The 12,835-nt window shown below is 50.5% G+C and overlaps 2 protein-coding genes across 4 annotated transcripts; both read left to right on the forward strand.

Annotated features, from left to right (window-relative positions):
* The first annotated feature begins 628 nt into the window (after positions 1 to 628).
* On the forward strand, positions 629 to 6,803 carry Usf1 (upstream transcription factor 1). 2 transcript variants are annotated; one of them, XM_004858701.4, is made up of 11 exons: positions 629 to 773; positions 2,930 to 3,020; positions 3,314 to 3,363; positions 3,741 to 3,856; positions 4,189 to 4,290; positions 4,532 to 4,727; positions 4,958 to 5,045; positions 5,180 to 5,238; positions 5,368 to 5,462; positions 5,716 to 5,844; positions 6,030 to 6,803. In XM_004858701.4, the coding sequence occupies exons 2-11, from the start codon at positions 3,013 to 3,015 to the stop codon at positions 6,117 to 6,119; spliced, it is 933 nt and encodes a 310-aa protein (XP_004858758.1). In that variant the 5' UTR covers positions 629 to 773; positions 2,930 to 3,012; the 3' UTR covers positions 6,120 to 6,803. The 2 variants fall into 2 exon arrangements, with proteins under 2 accessions (XP_004858758.1, XP_012932991.1); XM_013077537.3 differs by having other exon boundaries at positions 3,741 to 3,825.
* A 94-nt stretch (positions 6,804 to 6,897) lies between these two features.
* Tstd1 (thiosulfate sulfurtransferase like domain containing 1) lies at positions 6,898 to 8,368 on the forward strand. Of its 2 annotated transcripts, XM_004858700.4 has the most exons (4): positions 6,898 to 7,155; positions 7,341 to 7,463; positions 7,936 to 8,098; positions 8,174 to 8,368. In XM_004858700.4, exons 1-4 carry the CDS (start codon positions 7,086 to 7,088, stop codon positions 8,223 to 8,225), a joined length of 408 nt encoding a protein of 135 aa, XP_004858757.3. In that variant the 5' UTR covers positions 6,898 to 7,085; the 3' UTR covers positions 8,226 to 8,368. The 2 variants fall into 2 exon arrangements, with proteins under 2 accessions (XP_004858757.3, XP_004858755.3); XM_004858698.4 differs by having other exon boundaries at positions 7,936 to 8,368.
* The last annotated feature ends 4,467 nt before the right edge of the window (positions 8,369 to 12,835 follow it).

A 12,835-nucleotide genomic window follows, 5' to 3' on the forward strand; every position in this document is an offset into this window, starting at 1 on the left:
AAGAATGGGAATCAAAGCCGGGGGTGGCGGCACACGCCTGTAATTCCACACTTGGGAGGCTGAGGCAGGCAAAGTTCCAGGCCAGCCCGAACTACATAATGAGACGGTCTCAAAAAATAAACCTACCAACCATACACACAAATTGGGAGTCAAGATTCTGCTCAGGGGAAGTGCGACCCTAAGAAAATCTGGAAGCCCCGGGTCTGAGTGACTGCTGACACCAATTCAAAGGCATATGCTCACATCTAAGTATGCCCTGATACGTCCCCATCTCTAGTTGGGGCTAGTTGGAAACCCTTCAAAATGATGCCCTGACCCAAGATGGTCTCTCAAACACTGCAGCCCTTGTTAAAGATGGCGCCTCCGCCCGACGGTCTTCTTTGCTCTCAGCTGGTTCCCTCACTCCCTTTTCTTGTAATTATCAAGGCCCTGCCTAGCACAAAGGTGGAAGCCCAAGCTAGTCGTTTTTCTTCCCGTTCTGGCCGAAAAGTCCAACATCCTCCAGAATACTGCTTCTTTTCGGCACCACAGACACTCCCACAACACACACACCACACACCTACGCATCCGCCGGCCCTCAACGTGACTGAATGAACGGAAGTGGGGCTGCTCGGAGGCGATGAGTGGGCTGGGCGGGTGGCGGAGACACTTCCGCCCCTCACCGACATGGCCGCGAGCTGGGAGTGCGCATGATCAGTTGTCTATGGAGATAGCAGGGTCGGGAGAGGGAGAACACTGTCTGGGGAAATCGGCGGCCAGAGCGGCTGTGGCCTGTGAGTGAGGACCCCGCAGGAGTCTGGAGGCGGGGTGGACTGGGCGGGCGGGGTGGGTTTGATTTTGTTTCAGTTTTGGGGGTTCGGAAACGGGGAGGAAGCCTTTGTTTTGGAGGGGGCCGTTGCCCCTTTCTCTCCTACCCGCTTTGTGGGCCGGGCGCGTACATCCCCGCCCTCCTGCGCTGCCCGGCCGGGGGACCCCCCAGTCCCCGGCACCCTTTGCTGCCACCTCCGGGGAGCAGCTGGGATACACGGCGAGTGCCACGAGCCGGGCCCGGTCTCGTCGCGGGCTCGGCTCCCCGGGCGCCGTCTGTGTGCCGGGCCTACAGGGAGGCGCCGCACTCCCAGGCAAGGTCTGGGCGCCTGAATTCTTTCAAAACTTGATTTCCGCCTTTGTGTCCAGACTTAGCAAGGGCTTGTGCTGGGCCCTCCTTGCTCGAGCGTGCAAACCACAACATGCTATCCTAATTTCCGCGCCACATATTCTTAATGCTCAGGAAATGCTTCCGGATGTCCAACTAAGATTTGAATAAGTAGCCTGACCCGGTTGCAGGGTGTTCTCGGAGGCTCTCTGGCTGACAGCTGTGGGCGATAGAGATGCCTCCTATGCTCTCTTTCATTACCTTCTCCTGCAGTCGGCGCAGTCAGCCTCGGAGAGCACTTCCTTCTCTGGGTTTGGGGATGGAGATGGAGGTGGTCCCAAAACACTAGCGCTACAGTACTTCCCCTCAGGGACGGGAGTCTCCTTGCAGCGTTACTTCCCATAGATAGTTTCACTTTCAGTTCCTTTTTGTTGTAATTGTTGTTACCTTTTTTTTTCTTTTCTTTTCGAAACTCGGGCTTTCCAAGTCTTAACCGGTAAAATTTTTCTTGGATAAAAAGGTTTGGGGAACCTCGTGGGTAGAGAATTTACAAAAGTGTGACCTTTTCATGTCGGGATTTTATTGTTTTATGCTGTATAGCAACTGTATCTTTTATACTGTGTACAGTATCTGTTTTACACTGTGCAGCACTCTGGAGGCATCTGTCTGCTCAGCCCTTTGTTTTTCCTGTCCTCTGGCTGGGTGTCAGGGTCCTAAGGCAGGCACCTTGTAGATGGATTCCTTCCCTATTGTCTTTTCTTCGGCAGAATCCTGACCCTGGAGTTTTTTTTTTCCCTTCTTGCTGAGGTTCGGTTGACTTGGAGTTGTCATGGCAACATTTTAGCAACCATGTTGCTGTACACTGTATATTTTAGCAACTGTGTCGCTCAACACTTCTACTGGAAGGCCTGATGAATAAAATAGAGGAGGCCTGAATGCCATGCACTTGGGCATTAGGTTTCTAACAGATGCTATAAATCTGGAACTCCAAAACAAGAGCCCTGTGTCAGTAAGATGGGGCCCAAGAGCAGAACAGAAATTTCTTGTTGTATATTTTGTGTCTGAAAAAAGCTGTAAGAAGTATTAGTGTCCATGACCCTAGTGTTTTGTTTTGTTTTGGACAGGATCTCACCATGTAGTTCAGGCTGGCCTTGAACTCACTAGGTAGCCCAGGCTGGGACCCTGTGTTTTTTGACAGTGATGGTCCTAAAACCCCCCCCCCCCCCCCATGTAGCTGCTGTCATGGCAGATCATAATAGCTTTAATAATAGCCCATGATAGCTACAGTAACAATCCTTTCAAAAGGATGTTGTTTCTCAGTCTTCTGGTGTAGTTATCCCCTCTCCACCAGAAGTTTAAGTGGTAATGGAGGGGGTGAAGAACGCTATTTGTAAAGCTGCTGTATCAATCACTGCAGGGCAGAGCAACATCAGAATGGGTGGGGCTGGGCGTGGTGGCACATGCCTGTGATCCCAGTACGGGTGAGGCAGGAAAATCTTCAGTTCAAGGTCAGCCTGAACTACATAATGATGCTGTTCCAAGAAAACAAAAAAACAAAAAACATCAGAATGGGTGAAGCTGATTGTTCCCTGCAGATGATTAGATTATTTTACTGGCTGTGTCTTCTCTAGAGCCTAGGTTCTAGAACAGTGATGGCGAACCTATGAACCTATGGCATGCATCCCACAGCTGGGTGTTTGTTGTCATTGAAAGCTCTAAAGGTTCGTCATCACTGTTCTAAAACTAGGGAAGCTAGTTTCTTGGACTCACAGCAAACTCTGTGATTTCTATCAGGACTGCACTGAAGCCTGTGAGTTAGGAGATACAAAGACCTCCAGAAAAGGACCATTTCCTCGGATGTGCCCCCTCACAGAGAGATGAAGGGGTGAGTAAAGAAGAGACGGCCTAGGATGACAGATGGGTGGCCTGGGAGAATGCTAAGTAGCTAAAAGTGATAGCTCCAGAGCGCTCAGTTCAGGTCTCAGCTCCATCACTTAAGATAGTGTATGTTTAAGTGCTTAGTTTATTGCCTGAGTACTTGGTAGACACTGAGTGAACCCTAGTTGTTATTCTAACCTAACCCAACATCCCATGGCAATGAGTTTGGGAGCCATATGTTACTGGCCAGTGAGTTTCTTGTTTATTCTTATTCTTCCTTTTTCCTTTCACTACAAACAGGCAGCAGAAAACAGCTGAAACAGAAGAGGGAACAGTGCAGATTCAGGAAGGTGAGTGTTGAGACTAGGACCAAAGTCAGATGTGGTATCACAGGCCTGTAATTCCAGCACTCTGGGAGGCTGAGGCAGGAGGACAAGTTCCAGCTCAGCCTGGGAAGTTAAAGTCTTAATGAGACCTGTTTCAACATAAAAAAACTACTGGGTATCTAGCTCACGTGAAGGCCCTGGGTTCAATCCCCAGAACCAAACAACACAAAAGACAAGGAAAAATATTTAAAAACAAAACACAACAGGACCAAGATCAAGAACCCATCATGGCTTCCTTCCCTCCCTGACTGGCCCGCTTCCTGTGCACCTTCCTTCTTCAAAATAACATGCAAGTGGCACAGAGTGAGGAAGAGGGGCCTTTAACTCACAGACCTTTCCAGGTGCAGTGGCTACTGGGGAGGACCCAACCAGTGTGGCTATTGCCAGCATCCAGTCAGCTGCCACCTTCCCTGACCCCAACGTCAAGTACGTCTTCCGAACTGAGAATGGGGGCCAGGTAAGGGAGGGAGCCAGGTGGCTGCAGGTGTTACTTGGGGCTGGGTTGAGGGAGGTAATTGAATGTGTCTTGGGAGACCTGGCTTGGAGGATGAGGTGACAGTGTGGACTCTTGCGGGTGGAAGCTATAAGAGGCTTGGAGTCTGGATTGATGTGGGGTAAAGGTGGGGTGAAACCATCATATGGGGAAAGAAGGGAGAATGGCTGACTCTGTCTCTGCAGAAGTCTTGTGTTTCCCTGTCCAGGGGAAGCTTTATTATGGGCCCTGTGATTCCCAATGCATACTCTTTTCTTCTCTCTTCCTTTCCTGTTCTTCTCCCTTCTCTGCTCTAGGTGATGTACAGGGTGATCCAGGTGTCTGAGGGGCAGCTGGATGGCCAGACTGAGGGCACTGGAGCCATCAGTGGTTACCCTGCCACTCAGTCCATGACCCAGGTACAGTGGTATGGGCTATGGAGGGGCCAGAGCTGAGCAATAAGAGGAAGAAGGGACCCAACGGGATGGGGGTGAAACTACATCCAGTGAGGCGTCTTTGGCTGCCTTGACCCAAGGCACTAGGCTCTCCCTTTCTAGCTCTTTCACCTTCCCTCCCGCAAGGCATAGAAGCTGTACAGAGGTACAACAGGAAGACGTATCTGACTGTCATTGGACTCTGTTCTCTTACTCCTCTACCCAGGCGGTGATTCAGGGTGCTTTCACCAGTGAGGATGCAGTTGACACAGAGGGGACAGCTGCTGAGACACATTATACCTACTTCCCCAGCACTGCAGTGGGAGATGGGGCTGGGGGTACCACTTCGGGGAGTACAGCTGCTGTCGTTACTACCCAGGGCTCGGAGGCACTGCTGGGACAGTCGACCCCTCCCGGCACTGGTAAGCTATGGCACCAGGGTGCCAGCTGGAGGGGCTGGGACAGGCCTTGGGATGTGGCGGGGGCCCGTGGGCCTTTACTCGTGACCCTTGGTGATCACTAGGGCCTGGGCAGTGAGCCTGAGGCTGTCCTACTAGCAGGAGGGAGCGCAGTCTTGTCTGAGAAGGGCCCCAAGGCGCTGGTGAGGTTCTTCGTCCCAAGTCCTGACAGAACCTACCCCGCATCTTCACAGGTCAGTTTTTTGTGATGATGTCACCACAAGAAGTATTGCAGGGAGGGAGCCAGCGCTCGATTGCCCCCAGGACCCACCCTTACTCCCCGTGAGTGACCCTGTGTCTTCGCAGTTTCCATGAGTGGTTGTAATACCTGCTAAATCTTGGCTAATTCCTTACCCCAGACTCTAATCTTGTTTTTGTCCTTTCCTCACTCTGGCCACCCTGTGCTGTGTTGTCAGGAAGTCAGAAGCTCCAAGGACCACTCGGGATGAGAAACGCAGGGCTCAGCATAATGAAGGTAGGTCTGATCCAGGTGCGAAGCCAGGAGATGTCTGGTGAGAGGGCGGACAGCATGTCTAGGGGGAGGAGGCCTGATTAGGACCCTGAGTTTTCACTGAGTCACCTTGTCCTCCACTTTGGCCCACAGTGGAGCGCCGCCGCCGAGACAAGATCAACAACTGGATCGTACAGCTGTCCAAGATCATCCCGGACTGCTCAATGGAGAGTACCAAGTCTGGCCAGGTCATGGAAAGACCCTGGAGGGGACAGGAGGCCTGAATTCTGTCCTCTGGTGTTTCCAAACATGGTAGAGAGCAGGCCACAAAAGGCAGTAGTCTTTTCATATCCTTTCTGAGGCTCCTGTATCCTTGGGAGATGTTATATCACTATTTTTAGGGGAGAGGAGGAGGAATGAGGTCCAAAATGTGGTGATGTTTTTGGAGAACAAGCTAGATATCTTAAATCCTTGTCTCATTTTGTTGGCTTTGTCTTGCAGAGTAAAGGTGGAATTCTGTCCAAAGCCTGTGATTACATCCAGGAGCTGCGGCAGAGTAACCACCGGCTGTCTGAGGAACTTCAGGGGCTAGATCAGCTGCAGCTGGACAACGATGTGCTTCGACAGCAGGTCAGACCCTGGCCCTGGGACAGTGCCTTGACCCTTGTAGCCACCAGCCCAGCATGGGACCCCCTCCTCTGTTCTCCACAGAGAGCACCTTACGTTTTCCTCCTCACTAGCAGAAGTCTGAATGAGTTCAGGGACTTGGCAGGCCAACTTTTCTACCCATTCACCACGCCTCTTTCCCATGCCAGGTGGAAGATCTTAAAAATAAGAACCTGCTGCTACGAGCTCAATTGCGGCACCACGGATTAGAGGTTGTCATCAAGAATGACAGCAACTAACTGGGGACTCAGGGGCTTTGGGCCTGAGGACTGCAGATCGCCCAGGAGAGCAACAGGCTGATCCCATCTCCTTTCCTTCACCGCCCACCTCTGGCAGGGGATGGGGAAGTTCGGAAGGCGTGTCTTTGACCGGAGGCTCTGCGGTGTGGCAGCCTGCAGTGTGTGAAACTCTGGCTGTGCACTGACAGCCTTGCTGGGTGCACCATGCAGCCCCTGGTCCCTTGAGCTCCTCTTGCACAATGCATGTGCTGTCTCCATGCCGGATATGGGACACACTCAACTGAGGGGCTTGCCCTGTGCTTGCTTAGAGTGCCCAGCAGAGGGTCTGCTGACAGGGGATGCCCTGGCTCACCCCAGGACTCTGGCGCTTCCACTGGTTCTTCCTTTCCCTACAGCTGAGGTTCAGGGGTGCACCTGGCGACTGGGGAACAGGCTTAATGAAGAAGTTGGGGTGGATGCTTAGCAGTGTCTGCAGCCCCACAAAGAGGAGGTTGGCCAGCAAGCAGCTAAGGCCTATGCAGAAGTCTCTGAAGCCAGGGAGAACAACAGGCAGGGGCCCACATGGGGCCTTTCCCCTTGTGGGAGTGGTTCTTGATTTTTGTTTTTCCTTTCCTTCCTTCCCTTCTTCCCTCCCTCTCTTCCTTCCTTTTGTTTCCTTCAAAGATAAAAGTGTTCAGAGCCACAGTTGTCTGTTTTGTCTATTTTTCCTCCTTTTGTGGGCCCCAGAGCAGAAGGGAGGGCTACATTGCCCTTTGACCAATAAGAGCTGGGACAACGTTAGGGTGGGGTGCTGCTTCTGAACTTATTACCCTAAGTCCCGGTACCTGTAGCAGGCGTCGTTTCCGGCCCATCCCACGGCAAGGATCTCTCAGGCTGTTGAGAGGCTGCGGAACAGGTGCAGCGGGAGCTGGGTGCAGCCCGTGCCTTTGCTTCCGGTTCCGGTCTTGGCTTGGGGAGGAGGGGGAGATGCTGCAGGCACCGGGGCGGCGGACTGGGTTCCTGCGGCTCGCGACTGCAGTGCGCGCCATGGCTGCAGGTATCTCCTAGGGAACCTGGGCTGGAGTCTGTCGCGCCTGTGGCCGCGTGAGTGCGCTGAGGCCGGGGTGGAGGAGGGGCGAGGGGCGTGGCCGGGAGGTCCCCGTGTTCCTTGCCGTCCGCGGGCTGGGCCAGGTGAGGGGCGCTGTGGCCCCCTCCTAAAGGCTCGCGCCCCCTCTTCTAAAGGGCCCACAGTCTTGCTTCCTGAGCTCCGGGCGCTCCTAGCTTCGGGCCGGGCCCGGCTCTTCGATGTGCGATCTCGAGAGGAGGCGGCGGCGGGGACCATCCCCGGGGCTCTCAACATTCCGGGTATGGGATCAGGAGGAGGCGCCGGAAGAGCTAATGGGGCCCCAATTTAGGATGGCGCTGGGACCACGAGGTATACGTTGCCTTCAGTTCCCTTGGCTGGCACCCGCTGAAGGGGTGGTTGGAGGCGGGTCCTGCAGCAGAACCGGCCTGTCCGGTTTGCGGGGACCAGTAGCCCCTCCGCTTGACCTCCCTGAGGCGACGACCGAGTCCCCTCAGCCTCCTGGAGACCTCTGAAGCGCCTGGTTGCGGCTCGCATTCAAAGGTTGTTTGGCAGACTTCCTGCACGGTCCCTGTTTCTTGACCTTGAGTTTGGGATGGGGGAGGAGATGGCCACTATCTGTTGTTTTGGGGTCCCTGCAGATTTGTTCCATTGCTAGGACCCGGCTCTGGCAGGCCCAGCAACTGAACCTAGGAGTGCCGTCGCTGCCACTGCTGGCTTTCTTCACCTTTCACCTTTTGGCCCCTCTCCCAGTGTCCGAGTTGGAAAGTGCCCTGCAGATGGAGCCGGCTGCGTTCCAGGCTTTGTACTCCGCCAAGAAGCCAAAGCTGGAGGATGAGAATCTTGTCTTCTTCTGTCAGATGGGCAAGCGGGGCTTACAGGCCACACAGCTGGCCCAGAGCCTTGGCTACACAGGGTACAGGCAGTGCTGGCTGGGACGACTGGGGCCTGCACCAAGCCCGGCTTCCCTCACCCCTCTTTTCCTTCACAGGGCTCAAAACTATGCTGGGGCCTATCAGGAATGGTCGGAGAAGGTGGGGTAGGCAGCAGGTGGCTCACTGATGGCCCCTCCCTCCCAGGGCCACCTTCACAGAGGACAATGAAATGGCTGATTGCTGGCTTGCCCAGCGGGAAACTCCTTGTAGTGCTTTGCACATGAATGTCAAATAAAGGACACTTAGTCAAAGTACTGGAAGTACTTAATTTCAGGTGGGCTGAAAATGGTTACACTCCTGTTAATCTAGACTTCATTCCAGCTCTAGATCATTTATCTTTCCAGCATTCATCTATTCCACTCTCAACCCCCAGATTTAGCAGTTTCCTGAGATACTGCAATTCTAGAAGAGTTGTTTTCAGCCCAGGTGCACGTACTGATTTATGCAGCAGCTTCAAAACAACCTTGGACTAGGGGTAGTGGTGAGCACTTTAGTCCCAGCCACTTGGGAGGTTGAGGCAGGAGGATTGCTTGAGTCCAGGAGTTTGAGGCCTGCAATACATCAAGAACCCATCTCAGGAAAAAAAAGTTTTTTGGCCCCATCCCAGAATCTGGTGGGGGGTCCTGGGCACTTGTCGTTTTTGTTGTTTTTTGCAGTAACGGGGATTGAACTCAGGACTTTTGGCTTGCCAGGAAGGCACAGTAACACTGAACTACATCCCTGGCCCTTGGGCACTTGTGGCTTTACAGGCCCCTCTGGTGATTCTAATTGTGCAGCCAGAAGCAAATAACACTGCTCTGGATTAGAGGTCAACAAACTGACCCCAAATGTCTGTACTGCTGTGATCATTGCTTTACTTTACTTATTTTCAAGACAGGGTTTTTCCATGTAATCCAGGCTGGCCTTGAACTCATGGTAATCCTCCTGCCCCAGTCTCCTGAGCACTGGGATTACATGAGTGCATCACCATGCCTGGCTGCTCCATTTATATACTGTCTAAAACTGTTTTGGGGCAAAATGGGAGAATAGCTGAGCCACAGACTATATGTCTTCAAAAGTAAAAAATGAGGGGCAGGGATTTATCTCAGTGGTTCCACCTCCTGCCCCACAAGCGCAAGTTCTTGAGTTCGATCCCCAGTACCAAAAAAAAAAGGTTACTATCTGAAACTTTAGAGAAAATGTTTGCCAACCATTCCTTTAGACCAGTGATGGCTGCCGGGGATTTAGCTCAGTGGTTCTGGCGCCTGCCTCGAAAGCGCAAGATCCCGAGTTCAATTCCTGGTACCAAAAAAAAAGAAAAAACAAAAAAAAGCTATAGACCAGCGATGGCAAACCTTTTAGAGATCAAGTGCCTATACTGTAACCCAAAACCCACTTATTTATTGCCAAATGCCAACACTACAGTTAAACCTGAATCCTGAGGTTTTAGTTTAGAAAACAGTTGCCCTTGGCTCATGTGCCAATAGAGGGCCCTACATATCTGCTGTGGCATGTGCGCCATAGGTCCGCCACCACTGGTCTAGACCCATAGCCCCAACCTAGCATTCCTCAGACTGTCACTGGGTTGAGGAAAGGAAAAGGCAAATCCCCAGGCTTTGGGTGATGGAACCGATGATCACCCCCCATTCCTATGGATTACAGGTCTGAGGAGCCCCTTCTATACCACCCCAAACAGGTTCTTGTTTTCATCACCACTGTTCTCTAACTCCACACTGGATTTAACAAAATTTAGTTGGTTAAAAAAATATCGCCTGGGGATGTAGCTCAGCGGAGGAGCACTTGACTAGCATATACAAAGCCCTAGGTTCAGTCCTCAGCCCTGAAAAAGAAGGAAAAGACCAAATAGCAAATGCTTACTAAAACTAAATTTTATACTATGTAATAATATACATCTTCCTTTAAGCATGGTGTGTAGTGTGATGCATGTCTTTTGAAGCCTTTTACTTCTTTTGCTTTATTTTTTGAGACAGTCTATATAGTTTATACTGGCCTTGAACTCACAGTGCTCCTCCTACCTCAGCCTCCAGGGTGCTGGGATTATAGGTGTGCACTTCACACCTGGCCAATTTTTTTTTTTTTTTGAGACAAGGTCCCACTATGTAGTTCAGGCTGGTCTTGAGCTCACTATTTAGCCCAGGTTGGCCTTGAATTTGGGAAGTTTCAAGTGCCAGATTACAGACATTTACCACTGTGCCCAGTTGAGACCTTTTAATTTTTTAATGGCAGTTTTCACTTCTCAAGTTTGATATTTAGCAATTTAATTCCTTTATCTCTGGAAGAGAAGGTTGGATTAGACATGGAACCCACTTTCTGACTTTTCAAGGAGCTGAAGAAATTCTTTCAGGCATTCTTGCATTCCTTGCCCTTTCCTCACCTCCCTCTTCTCTCCTTGGCTGCCTTCTGGACTGTAGCCAGCTCTCCTCCCTCTTTTATCTCAGAGTCCACACTCAAATCTCTCATTCATCCAGGCTCTTTCGCTTGAGCATCACAGAACTACCCCACTTTCTCCCTGGGCTAATCTGAGTTTAGGTGGACATTGTGGGGCCCGGAGATCAAGTGGAAATAGTGTATGTGAAAGTCTAGCCCAGAGTCTAGTAGTTATCAGTTACTCTTTTCCCAAATAACCAGATCCCTGGTTCTCAGACAGTTTGGGGAATTTTTCCTAGGGTCTAATTCCCTTTTTTGTTTTGAGTCTTCCTTTTTTCTTTTCTTTGGGACAGGATCTCTCTAGGTAGTTAGTTCAGGCTGGCCTGGAACTCCTAGTAATCCTCCTGTTTCAACCTCCTAAATGCTGGGATTACAAGTGTGTGCCACCATATCTGGTCTTCTTTTTCACTCCTTCTTCAGTCTTTAGTATAGTTTATGAAGTTTATTTTTATTTATTTTTTAGACAGGGTCTTACTACGTTGTTCAGGCTGCTCTTGAACTAGCTATGTGGCCCAGGTTGGCTTCAAACTCACAATCCTCCTGTCTCAGCCTCCAGAGTGCTGGGAAGACTGGGATATGGCCCGCAGATTATAGAATTTCTATATTATGACAGAGGCATAATTTACCTTTGATAAAATACACCATTCTTTTTTTTTTTTGAGACAGGGTCTCACTATGTAGCCCAGGCTGGCCATAATTCATAGTGATCCTCATGCCTCAGCCTCTTGAGTGCTAGGATCACAGGTGTGTGCCACTATGCCTGGCTTAAAATACACCGTAAGTGTTGAGGCCACTGAGGTTTGAGCATGCTCACTCGTAACCACTTACCTAAACAAGAGCTGGAACACTGAAACACCCAGGATTTTCCTGTCTTCTGTCACCAGATTAGTTGTCTATGCACTGACATGTACTTTTGCCCCACAGCTGGATGTTAGAATACTAGAAGCTCACTGACCTGGCCTACCTCATAACTATGCCCTTTGGTGTGATCATTATTAAGACAACATTCCTTTCTCTCCCTCATTAACCATTTTGTTAGGAACTTGATATGCTGTTCCAACCCATTGCCTTGCCCTTGAGAATTCTCTTTCCTTATAGCTGACTCAGTGAGTGGGGCTCTAGCCAGGGTTTAACAGAGTCACTAGTGGCACTCTTCTTGCCTTTATTTATTTTGGGTACAGAGGATTGAACCTAGGGCCTTTGCACTGAGCTGCATTCCCAACCCTTCTTATTTTTTATTTCGACACAGGGTCTCACTCAGTTGCTAAACTGCCCAGGCCGGGCTGAAATTTACAATCCTCTTGCTTCAGCCTTCCAGTGTTCTGGGATTGGAGGCCTGTGGCACCCCTCCTGGCTTTCCCTTACCTTCTGTCTTATTCTTCATACTGAATTGGACCCTCCTTTCTCCCTGCTCTCTCTCTCCCAGGTTTGTGCTTGCGGGATGCCCATATCACCATATCCATTATACCACATTTCTGTTGTTCATTAGAATTGCTAACTGCGAGCTCCTCAAAGGCCAGAACCGGCCTTTGTTTCCAGTGCCTTGAGCACAAAGTCTCAGTGAGTTTTTGTTGAACTTCTCTAGTATTCTGACCTTTAAATCTTTTAATTTCAGCCCTTTTGAAGCATCACTGCCTGCCCAGTATATTTTTGTTTTGTTTTGTTTGATTTTTGTTTTTTTTGAGACAGGGTCTCACTATGTAGTTCAGGGTGACCTTGAACTCACTATACAGCCCAGGTTGGCCTCAGACTTATGGTAATCCTCCTGCCTCAGCCTCCCAAGTGCTGGGACTACAGGTGTGCACCACCATGGCTGGCTTGCCTGCCCAATCTTGAAATAACTTTTTTATCTTATAAATCAGAGTCAATAATTTACAATAAAATGTTCACAGGGGAAAGGGAACAAGGGAGGGAGGAGGGGGAAGGGAAGGAAGGGACAAGAAAAAAAGTGAAAGTAGAAGGAAAAAATGGAAACAAAACTTTTGTATGTAGGGAGGGGAGGGAGTTTGATGCGGGGTGGTGGGGGGTGGGGGGATGGGAAAAAAAGAAGAGGCAGGATATATCATGTATTGGTGCAAATTCCCTATGATGAGTGTTACGGTTATATATATCTAAAATGTACCAATAAATGTTTTGCTTCAAAAGAAAATTTACAATAGGTCCTTACTGCCTTGTGACCAGAGCACATGTCTTGGCCCAGCCTTTGAGCAGTCTGTGGTCTCGATCTGGTGTCACTCTGCCTTTCCACAGTTCTCTTCCCCTGCCTGCTCCATCAGCTTGGTCCTGTAGCG

The sequence above is a fragment of the Heterocephalus glaber genome, unplaced genomic scaffold (assembly GCF_053883595.1).
Source record: "Heterocephalus glaber isolate CG9 unplaced genomic scaffold, H.glaber_assembly_v1.0 deba00001561, whole genome shotgun sequence".
Lineage (NCBI taxonomy): Eukaryota > Metazoa > Chordata > Mammalia > Rodentia > Bathyergidae > Heterocephalus > Heterocephalus glaber.

Excerpts from the sequence above, each read along its gene's own strand:
- Usf1 (XM_004858701.4), top strand. Across the intron at positions 4,728-4,957 it reads GTCGACCCCTCCCGGCACTG|GTCAGTTTTTTGTGATGATG; the intron begins GTAAGCTATGGC and ends GCATCTTCACAG. Across the intron at positions 5,845-6,029 it reads ACGATGTGCTTCGACAGCAG|GTGGAAGATCTTAAAAATAA; the intron begins GTCAGACCCTGG and ends TTCCCATGCCAG.
- Tstd1 (XM_004858698.4), top strand. The coding sequence starts at position 7,086 with ATGCTGCAGGCACCGGGGCGGCGGACTGGGTTCCTGCGGCTCGCGACT. Across the intron at positions 7,156-7,340 it reads AGTGCGCGCCATGGCTGCAG|GGCCCACAGTCTTGCTTCCT; the intron begins GTATCTCCTAGG and ends CCTCTTCTAAAG. Across the intron at positions 7,464-7,935 it reads CGGGGCTCTCAACATTCCGG|TGTCCGAGTTGGAAAGTGCC; the intron begins GTATGGGATCAG and ends CCCCTCTCCCAG.